The 11,267-nt window shown below is 45.3% G+C and overlaps 1 protein-coding gene across 2 annotated transcripts; it reads left to right on the plus strand.

The window, feature by feature from the left end:
* The first annotated feature begins 5,554 nt into the window (after positions 1 to 5,554).
* On the plus strand, positions 5,555 to 9,474 carry LOC310905161 (C2 calcium-dependent domain-containing protein 4C-like). Of its 2 annotated transcripts, none has more exons than XM_083851059.1 (2): positions 5,555 to 7,506; positions 8,045 to 9,474. In XM_083851059.1, the coding sequence occupies exon 2, from the start codon at positions 8,100 to 8,102 to the stop codon at positions 9,399 to 9,401; it is 1,302 nt and encodes a 433-aa protein (XP_083707185.1). In that variant the 5' UTR covers positions 5,555 to 7,506; positions 8,045 to 8,099; the 3' UTR covers positions 9,402 to 9,474. The 2 variants fall into 2 exon arrangements, with proteins under 2 accessions (XP_083707185.1, XP_083707184.1); XM_083851058.1 differs by lacking the exon at positions 5,555 to 7,506 and adding an exon at positions 7,528 to 7,831.
* The last annotated feature ends 1,793 nt before the right edge of the window (positions 9,475 to 11,267 follow it).

Here is an 11,267-nt window from a genome sequence, read left to right on the forward strand (position 1 = left end):
TGGTGTGATGCAATTGGACAGGATGCTCTTGGTATTGCTTTTTGTGCAAGTCGTGGGCCACAGGGCATTGTGTCTAACTTGGCAACTTTAGCCTTAAGTCTTAAATGAAGAAAACAAGCAGATAAATCCTAGCAGCTTTTCTTCCAAAGAACAATTAGTGACATCATAATGCTTGGTTAATGTAGTAGTTAATTGCTGACTATTACAGTCCTTTTTGGAGGACTAAAACAATGTATCAATAAATCAGCAAATAAATCCATAGCTTTTCTGAAATTTGATATTTTTGGTGAATGTTTTGCCCTCTGACTGATGTCAATGATTGATCTGGACAAGCATAGTGCCGGGCTGTGTGCTAGGGTACTAAATCTTTCCTTTCTTTTTTTCCCCCTTCTCTTTCTCAACCTTGCATGTTTTTGTAAGTCCATGATATAAGTGACCGTTACTGAACTTCTTACTAAAGTTTTACTAAGTTTGTTGGAATCTTGTGTTACAAAGTCTAAAATTCAGAATAAATATGTTTATTCTTTCACCCTTAAGTTTGTTTAGAGCACAAAGATGATACAGAGAACAGTTTTGCTGAATGTGTTATTTGCCTTACAGGTGTCAGTATAGCCTTTAAGTGCAATAAATTCTTTTAGAATACATAAGAATTAACTTAGTGTTATTTCATGGTAAGCTTTGGGCCAAAGTGCAGGCAATGTTTTTCTGTCAAGGTTACCAGGACAGAGACAGCTGCATGAAGTGCTTGGATATTTTATGATTTTATTTCCAAGAAGGGAATCTGTAATGAAGAATTATTAGATAAAGTTGGACTGCCTGACTTTATTTTATTTTTTACTCTGAGGGAAATGTGTTATAACTCTCCAATGTCATGAGCTGTGGTATATCCAGGTACAAGCCACAGCATACTATGTCTTCAAAGCCATGAGATGAATGGTGGTCATTACTACTGTAACAGAACACACTCCTGTGAAAAGAGATGACCCGTTTGGGGGACTTTTTTCAGGAAATGCTTAGAAGCATTCACTCTTCCTAGTGGAGAGAGAAGCCTGCCTTGAAACCAGGCTAGATATTTGTACTAAGGGGAAAAAACAACCCAAAGGTCAAGTCAATGCAAGACAAGGAATCTAGGTCTTGGGAAGGAAAGCTCTTCTGTCACGTTCAGAGTTGTCTTCTGTCATGTTCAGAGTTGCTGTCACTTTGCAGTCATCTGAATATACAACACTGCAGATGGGGTGGCCTACAGGATAGGATGAGCTTTCCCACTGATACTAGATATCTGTGCCTGGCAGCCATGAAGTAGACAGATCAAGCCTGGTGAATTTGGTTGACAGAAAGCCCAGGCAGGGATGGCAGTGTTGCCTCACCACTGTTTTTAAGGTAAGCCTCTACATCCCAGGCCACTACAGTGGAATGTAACTTACTTGTGCTCATTAATTCCAGCTACTGATGTTAAATTGTCACTACTACAAGATGAGCTGTAGCATATTCTAGCATGCCCTGTCTCTCTTGACAACACATCATTGTCATCTCCTGTTCCTCAGTGGCTTTGGTGTTCCAGGACCTGTGAGCCCGAATGTATGGCCAATCCACCCAGCTCTGCAACTGTCATGGTTTCAGGAATGGAGAATTGGGGGCACCTACAGAGTAATCTGTGGATTACTTTTTTCTAGAAGATATTCAATTTCCATTCTCTGCAGTTGTGCCTGCTTTTCCCAATCAGACATCCTTTAACTGTACTGACAATATAATTCCCGGGAGAAGTATCAGATACTCTTGTGTCACCCTTCAGAATGGTGGCCTCAGATACAGGGGCACTACTGGTCTCCTCTGGAGTCCCTCAGTCCTTGTCAAACAAATAGAGCACTAATTTACCAAGCCCCATCTGAAGTTGCACACTTCTCCTATTTCCAAGTGCAACAGAGCTCAAAGTACTTTTTTTTTTTTTTTTTTATAAGCAAGCAGAACAAGCTGAGTCATCCTGCCCATCATTCTTTCAATTAAATAATCTCTCTCTGTCCCCTATCTTCTTCTATTCTCAAACTAGTTCCAGCTGCTTTTAGGATCCTTTCATCAGTGTACCTAAACTGCACAGGCTGATTGGGTGCCTGTCAAACCCTCTGATGGTGCTAGGAAATCCATTATGCTCTGCTATTGAATTTTATCCTCGTCGTCTGTGCGCAGAAGCTTGGTTTTCCAGGTAATTGGCTGAATTGAGCAGTGAAGCTTGTTTCACTACAGGCATGAGAAGTGTAAATAATGAAGTACCTATTGTGTGATATATTTTCATGATGCTGATAGCCTTTAAAACATTTTCCAGTTCCATCCTTCCCTATGGCGTTGCAAGTCTACCTGGCAAAGTTATTGGCAGTCTTGAGCTCTTTATATGCTACTGCCACGAAAAGATGCATCTGTTTTTCCATTAATGTCCAAAGTGATCTTTGTGTGTAACAGTACCCTGGGCTGTTGGGCTGCTCATTAGTACTGTGTTGGCCACAGCACTGTAACTACAGCTGAACAGTAAGCAGAGAAACATCTTATTAATTCGAGGAAATATATTGTCATAGAAACAATAAAAAATAATTTAACTTTATCAATCAGACTCAGACAACAAATACCTATTTTTGAATCTAAATAGTTCTGTAGATCCCAAGACAGTTGCACAGTTATAGAATTTTTTCCCTCAGCAATATTGGTATACTCTAGGCTGAGTTTATTTTTGTTATTGGTGTTTTACTAGAATATTCAATGTTTACAGCTTTCACCAGGAATGTTTCACAGAGCTTTTCCGAGGATACATAATTGTTACTTTCATTGGACAGAAGACAAGTCTGATAACCTGCTACTTTGTATAAGCATGTTCCAGTTAATTGAATGGTTGGTATAAAATTTGTAGTTCCTGTTTAAAGTCTATAAAGTTGCTACATATTTATAATGCTTTCTCTATGTGTTCTCTACAAACCCCAAGCCATCTCTTTCTTTATATTTTAAAGGAATTCAGATGCAGTATCTCATCTGCTTATTGTAAGAGGTGGATGACTCACTCAGAAAAGAATGTGTATTCAAAATCTGCTCATCTTGTTAGTTTCAATATGGTGGTATGGACTTTGTAGAGACATAGGGAATACTGAAAAAAATGATTTACCATCAAAAGCCAGCCTGCCCCACAGGCTTTATTGCCTGTAGGCACTTTAATAAATGATGTGTTAATTTAAATGAAAGCTTTTAAATCTTTTCTGAGGGCAAAGGCAATGATAATAGAGAATTAGTTTTCACATCCAGCTACTTTCAGGTATTCAGTCAATGCAAGCAAAGCCAGCGATTTGCCTTTCTCTGTGACCAGCTCTTTTCCTATGGTAGAACTTGCTCTATGTCAGAAGTGTTCCTTCTTGTTAGTGATGGTTATGGAAACTAAATTTCCACAGTAAGATAGTATATTGTTTTCTGTGCTTCACAAATAGAATAAAATCTAGGCAAAAGGTTTCTGATGGGTACAATTATTGACTGTTGACAAGTGATGTGGGTGTACTTTGGAGTTGTGTTGAGTATTTTTTATCATTTCAGGTAAAATCAGTGCTAAATATTCATACGCTAGTACCAATGTAATCAAGACTAATCAGAAATCAATATTATTTACTGGTGCATGTTTGTAGTCAAACTTCTATTGGTGTTTGGGAGAATGGAATAAAATGTTTCCAATTTAAGCTTTAGAGAACACAAGCAATTTCAGAAAGGATGTTAGTCATTACTGGTAGGCTGCTTGAACACAGAAAATGCAAGACCAACTTAATTCCCCTTTTCATTAGAGCTATTATCTTTTTTTTCTCCCAGCTTTATGCATATTCATGCCTGCTTTGAGAGTTCCTTTACACAGCTGAGCGCGGAAATTGCAATTAGTGAAAGTTACTCTACCTTCATGTTAAAATGTGTGAGAGAGAAAACAGACTAGAGCAGCTCACCTATTTTTGGGCACCAAAGACAAATTGTTGCGAAGGAAAATATTTTCTTGACTTGTTTTGATGATTGGCTTTTCCATAGTTAGCATCTGAATTTTAATGGACTTGGACACCATGTTTTTATCTGAAGTGTTTCAACCTAGAAACTGTTTTGTCTTATGCGGACTTAAATCCTGGAATGTATGCAGGGAACAGAAATAAAATGTATACAAAACAATGAAAATGTTTTCAGATTTGAAATAAATATGAAGTAGGTACTGCCTGGAATTCAGTGTATTTCCATTTTAAACATGGAAAGCATTTAAAACCACATGTGGTTAGATTCCTAAGTAGTACTGTATTTCAGACCAAGTTCAGTGGCAGTGGAACTAGGGGCAGCAAAATCTCTTTGGATTCTGCATGGCAAGTGTTAGCTTCTCATCACAGGACCATCTAGTATGCGACAAAGAAAGAATTCTTCAGTTCAACCTAGCAAATTTGCCTCTCAGGAGGAGAATTATCCTAGGCACTTGAGATACTTTGCATAAAGTCCCTATGTGCCTGAAGGCCCTGCCACTCATATGCTCGTGCTGCCAAGCAGCATGCAGTCATCCGTTGTTTCATTCACGCATTCAGAGGAGCACAGACACATCTTAGAAAACTGCATGGGAATCGTTCTTTGCTGATGAGATAAAATACCAGCTGTTCCAAGATACTAAATAACAGAAGAAAGATAAAGTTTTCAGATGAAATTTGCTGGACCTCTGTAACTACATTGCATTGCTATCTATATAAGCTATGCAAAGTGACTTGATCTAAGCTGGAAATGGTGAGCAGACTGCTAGTAGCTATCTTTCACCTATGTCAAAATGACAGGAATGAATCAATGTGCTAAATATTTGCTCACAATATTGATCTCTGAAAAAAACGTAAGTGCCTCTCAGTCTGTTGAGGCTTTTTTCAGGAAACTACAGCTGGATGATGGCTGTTCTCTTTAGGAAAATGAAACTGAACAGGGTTATTTATTCTCACAGAAGCCTGGGGAAGTTTTGCATATATCATGTGAGGTAATATAATGCACTAAGCCATTTCTCCTGCTTTAAGAATGTCAGATTTTGTGTTCCCTCATCTATGTCTGCCTTGCACATTCCCTGTTTACAGTGGAGCAGAAGTTTTTCTTTCTCTTCCCACTCATCTTGACTGGACATGTTGAGCAGGAAGGACAGAGCCTGAGTGGTGACCAAGCTCACCTTTCCACAGGCCCTGATGCCTTCTACAGGGAGCCCACCCTCAGTCCCTCCACAGGGCTGTGAGGGAGGTGGCTGTGCTGAGCCCCTGCGAGGGGAACTCCACATCCCTGCTGCCCATCTGCTGCGCGAGGCCTCCTGTCGCTCCCCCTGTGACCCCCTCGCACTGCAAGGACCCAGCCCTTGGAACTGATCACTGCCAGAGATGAAGACTGGGAAACCAGTTCTGAATTTCCATCGTTACTCCAGCAGTTATCTTCTACTGAAACAGCTGCACTGCACAGGCCTTGCAGTTGTGCAGGGTAATGTTGTTCTCCTCCCCTGACAGAAATAGGAGAGGGTGGGTAGTTTGTGTGTGGGAGGGTATACGGGCACCTTTTTTTTTTTAATAAATAAGCAGCACATTGCTGTTGCTTACAGCAGACTGCAAGCAGGGGTAAGCCAAGTCCCGAATCAGCCCGCTGAGGGAGCTGGGACAGGCAGAAGGGAAGGCCGAGGCGGCGCGGCCACCAGGGGGGGCTCGGGGCCGGTCCCTCGCTGGGCTCAGGGCGGGCACGGCGCCGGCGGACCCCAAACTTCTCCTCGGGAGGGAGACCCCCCGTCACGGCTCGTGCAGCCCCCGGCCGGACCCCGCGTGTCAGCAGGGACCGGGACGGCAGCTGAGGTAAAGCCGTGCCCCCAGCTAGATCCCTTCCGGTTTCAAAGTGTCTCGCTGCAGAAATTTGCTATAGCAACAGGAAACCTCGTTGGCAGCGGTTTTTAATTACGGTCTGAAACTAATCAAGGAAAGGAGAAGCTTTTGAACGCAGGAAGCTAAAGAGCTAATCATCCGTTTGAGTGCCTCTTTCCAGGGGGGATGTACAAGTACTCCAGCGCTGCTGAGCTCCCAGCACGCCAGCCATCTGGCAAATGGCTGTAATGCGCAGGCCTTAGGGGAAGAGGGGATTCAGGGAAACCCGAGGGATTTTCCACTGGGTGTACAGGAAGCCTCAAGAGACTAAGTGGAAAGTAAGTCCCTAAAACAGGGTGGCTACTTTCTGTCACTGCTGCCTGATGCTAGTTGCTGTACTTGCCGTATCAGGAGAACATGTGTGAACCATCACTGGAAGTAATAATGTTCCTACTAAAAATCTCTAATTCCTTAATTTTTCTCCATTTTTAGAAGCCAATCTTTTGTTGTTATTAAAAGCAGAGGTGTGCACATTGGGAAGAGGCTCACTTTGCAGATACTACATGTAAGGTGTGACACGTATAGGACCATATTGCCTGGTCTGAAACAGTTCCAGTGTGTGCCTCACAGCTCTGCTTCCTGAAGGAGCCATCCCCCTGTCTTCTCCTCCCATGCCACCGAAAAGTCCCATTAGCTGGGGAAAGGGCCAGCCCCCCTCTAAGCCTCTCAGTTCAGTCAGAGATTATTTGAACCACACTCACAACAAGCAAGCCCACTGAAGTAAACTGCAGAAGCACTAACAATTGAAACATTATTAGGATGTTTTGGGGTGTCCTCAACTCTTTTACAAAGCATGGCAGATTTTTTTTCCCCCTCATTTAAACCCCTAGAGGACTATTATAAAAGTGAAGTTTAATCGTAAAACAAGCAGGAGAGGCAAGGCTCAGCCCCAGAACGTGTGTGTTCCTATATAAACCTTTCAGCAGGTTCAAAATGTTCCCTGCCCCTGAAACCCACTAGATTTGTTTCCTTTGAGCATATCCAGTCTATTCCAAGCACTGAGTAAACATGAACTTCAGCTCTTCAGGGAGAAAAGGAAAGACAAAATTGTCTACTGTCAGTGTGTTACAGGCATACAGCTTCCACTGAGTATTCAGCTAACCTCTCTGGCAGGCTGTTTTGGTTTTGCTGTTAAGGTTTCTATTAGGAGCTTGCAGAGAAATTACAAAGAGTTTGCAGAGGCCCGTTTGTGCCCTGCTGCACTGCAGAGCTGTGTTGGTAAAGTTCATGGATCCCACCTGCTCTGCGCAGTGTCTGTTAAGGGTCACGCATGCCTGCGCTTTGGAGATATTCCATTTCAAGGTGACTTGCCAGAGCGTTCCTTTGCCTCGTCTTTCTCCTCATTTCACGTGCATGCCCACTTCTGCTGCTGCTCAGCATCAGTGATAGGACACTGGGTCGGGGCTTGGTCATCTCATGTTCTTTGTAGATAACAAGCAGAGGGGGGCACATATCCAGATGCAGAAAAGAGACCAAGTTCTTTTCAACTGAGCTTGCAAAACTGCAATCCACTCTTCCTACTGCTCTCACGCTGGACACCCGCCAGGATCTCGAGAAGAAAAGGAGCAGAGAGACAATCCCGCCTTTGTCCCGGGTTTGTTCGTTAATACCTCTGGACGCCGGCGGTAGGGCACGGACGAGGGGCCCCGCGCTGTGATGCTGGCTCCGGGGCCGGGTTTGGCCACCCCCAGGAGCGCGGAGCGGGGCCGGGCCGAGACTGGGGCTGGGGCTGGGGCTGGAGCTGGAGCTGAGGCTGGAGCTGGGGCTGCCGCCCCCTCTCCCTCCTTCCCTCCCTCCTTCCCTCCCTCCGCCGGTGGCGCGGTGGGAGGCGCCCGGCGCCGCTAGAAAAGGGCCGGCGGCCGGTGCGGGGAAGCGGCAGCGGCAGGAGAGGGCTGCGGGGCGCGGCTTCCCTCGGCAAGGTACGTGCAGAGCTCTGCCCTGCTCTTAGACAGGGCTCGCTGCCGTGGGGTCTCTCGAGTGGCTTCGTTTCGCCCTCTCGGCGCGATCCGCTTGCTGCCGCGCTGCGGGTTGCGCCGGTGCCGGTCCTGCCGCTCGCGGTATCCCCGCTGCCCCCTTTGCTGTTGTGCATCCGAGAAAGGTGTTCATGTACTTTCGTGTTTCTGTGTCTGCAGGTGGATTTGTGCTTTCGGCTGTTCCCCTCCGAGGACGCCCAGGCTGGCTACAGCGATGTGGTTCTTGGAAAAGATCAGAGCATCCCATGAAAACAGAAGCCTCCCTTGCCCTGCCTTCCTGGGACTGCCCCCCGGCCAAAACGTGCTAGAAAAAGGCCACCTGGGGGCTGCTGCTTTTCCCAACGTGCTCACCCCGGACAGAATCCCAGAATTCTGCATCCCCCCCAGGCTGGCCACCTCTGTTCCTGGAAAGGGCCCTGGCTCCCACCAGTGCCACGGTTTGGAGGACACAGATCTTAATTCCTCTGACTGCAGCTCCAGCTCTTGTTTGCCCCATCTCATCCAGGTGGAAAGTGCTGAAGAGATCCCAACCCTGGAGGAAGAAAGCACCAACTCAGACCCACAGTCCCAAGCGGCACTCTCCCTGCCTCACTTCCCCAGAGCCCCCACTTCCTATGGCTTCTGTACGTTGCTGGAGAGTCCACACACCAGGAGAAAGGAGTCGATCTTCCATGGCGACACATGTGGTGCTCTGCCCGGCCTGATGCTGCCTCGATCCAGAGCTAACACTTTCAGTGGCAAAGGGAATATGTCTAATCCTATTGCTATCAGCTTTGCTTCTGTAAGGCTGCCTCCTAAGCACCTCTCCCTGCACAGGCAAAGTGCCTGTGACAGCGATACTGCCTCCTCCAGTGACTCCTCTCCTTTCAGCTCCCCACTTCTCAGCAGATCGCCTCCCAAACCCTGCTCCTTGGTCAAGACACGAAGCCAAGAGGGATTGCTCTGCCGAGCACTGAAAGCCAAGAACAAATCCAGCATGGCCAGGAACAACTCTCTGTCTACAGAGGAGAGTAGCTCCACTGATAACAGCCCCAGTGCCATCAGGCGGGCCTCAGAGGGGCTGCTTGCCGCGCGGAGCTTTAGCATGTCCTGTTCTCCCATCTTTCCCCTGGACCTTACCCACAGCCGGGAGAGACTGTTGGGAGAGAGCACAGTGGTAATGGACAAGGGAGGCATGCTGAGGCTGTCAGCTGAATATTGCTCAGAAAATGAAAGGCTGCGGATCCGCCTGATCAGTGCAGAAGGTTTATATGATGACTCTGTAGACCCCAAAAACATAAACTGTTGCATCACCTTCTCCCTGGTACCAGGGAAAACGCAGAAGCAGAGAAGCACTGTTATAAAGAGAAGCAGGAATCCCATCTTTAATGAGGACTTCTTTTTTGATGGTGTTACAGAAGAAGAGCTTCACAGCCTCTCTGTGAGGATGAAAGCCACAAACAAAGGGTGCAGTATGAAACGGGATTACACCTTAGGAGAACAGGAATTGTCTTTAACGAGCATGTTGTCCTTGTAATACTTCAAACAGTTATTTTGTATACTGGAAGTTTTGTACTGAATAAAGTTTTGGTTCTTTTTGTTAAAGGGTACTTCAAAGCACTACGTTGTTTGGTATTGCTCTCATGCTGTTGTAACTTATTTTACTTAACACTTCAAGCTCTGTAAGGCATTTGGTGCTATATTCAAAGGTGGCTGTGGAGCAGATCTTCTGCCTGTGAAGGTGGAGGAGGGGAGAGAAGAGCTAGTTTGCCTTTAGGATAAAAAAGCATCAAGCACTTATCAAGTCCAAACTGTTTGGTATATGGCTTTGAGGGGGTGGGAGGGTTGTTTTTCACTCCCTCTGGTCCCTAAGCACGTAGGTGGCATGTGCACACAGTAGGTGCTGAACTCTCACAGCTCCTAGGTATTACATTAGTTAAATAGACCGTTTAAACAGCACTCATTTACAGAAAGGAAGGTTTAATGTGCCCTGTGTTTGGGGAGGGAGAGAAAGGTTTGTTTAGGGAACAGCCATTCTCCTAGGAAGTGGGGGGGAGAATTTGTATTCCCAAAGCAGGCATTAGCGGTTTTCCGTGTTTTGAGGATAACAAGATCAGCACGAGCTAAAAGTCATTGCTTGCAGGCTTGGCTCTTTCTCTCACAGACCTATATTGTCAACATTAAGCAGTCAGGTGGCTCCTGCCTTGCGTCACTATGGAGAGGGTGATCGCTGTAGCACCGTTAATATCTTCATTTACCTTTCTTTTCCATGGTTGATTTTGCAGCTGCCAGGATGAAGTTGCCAGGTAATTATGTTTTGGTCAGGAATGTACCCTGGAGCTATGACCCTCAGTAATTCAGCTATTGCATCGTTTCTTCAACTGAGGCGGATAGGATATCAGTGCTGAATGGGTAAAAGATAGCTTTGGATCTTTGGGTTGAATTCCCGCTTCAGCTAATGACTTGTTATGTACCTTGTTCAAGGCACTATGGTAAAATTAGGATAATCTTTCTCCATATTGTACCAGCAAATGGTGAGTGGCTGAAGTGCTTGCTTCAGTGTCATGAGAATCACAAAGGTACAGAGCTTCTGCATGCTTGAAGGGTCGTCCCCCCCCCTTTATTTTTTTTTTGGCTGTGGTGAACTGGGGACTAGGTGGAACAAATAAACTTGTAGAAACTGCAGCTGTGCAAGTGCAAGGAGACAGAAGCTCAGTCTTGGAAATCCAGGCCTGTTGCTGCCTCACTTGATTAAGCTGCAGGCTTCATTATGTGAAAGGTAGATAAGCCTTAATGGGGGAACAGTCCACGCAGGCCTGGGGCACGGAAAAGGAAGGGTTGTTTTTTTTTCAGAGTTGATTGTGAGGCTGTAGAAATAGGGCTTTGCGTCTGCCAAAATCGACAGCTTTAAGGATCTTTCAAAAGGATCTCTAGTAGATCCTCCCCCTGCCCTATTCTGGCAGGAGTTTAACTGCCTGCAAATCATGAGCCTATTCATGGGAGGTTGTGGTATTGCTTGGCCACCTAATCATTTGATTCTCTTTCAGGCTTTACCACCCCAGGAAGGATTTTCTTCCTTGGTATAGCAGAAAAAGCCCAAAGGATGTTAACTGTGATGACAAGTGGTCAGAAATACTCATTGCTAGTCCTTGATCCATCTCATGTGAGATGTTTAAAATAGAATCCTTGTACAAAGCACAACTTGCACAGGGGAATGGCTGAGTATATTCCCAGAAGCTGATTAAAATCAAATGTAGTAATAATTCCTTTGTGCTAAAGGAGAGAATTAAATGTACTAATACATGTTTGCGCAGCAGGAGGTGATGCACTGTCACTTGTATCCCTGAATCTGGCCAAACTGACTATAAGCAAAAATAAAAAGGTAGTGGGGAGATGTGAAATT

The sequence above is a fragment of the Anser anser genome, assembly GCF_964211835.1.
Source record: "Anser anser genome assembly, chromosome: 10".
Lineage (NCBI taxonomy): Eukaryota > Metazoa > Chordata > Aves > Anseriformes > Anatidae > Anser > Anser anser.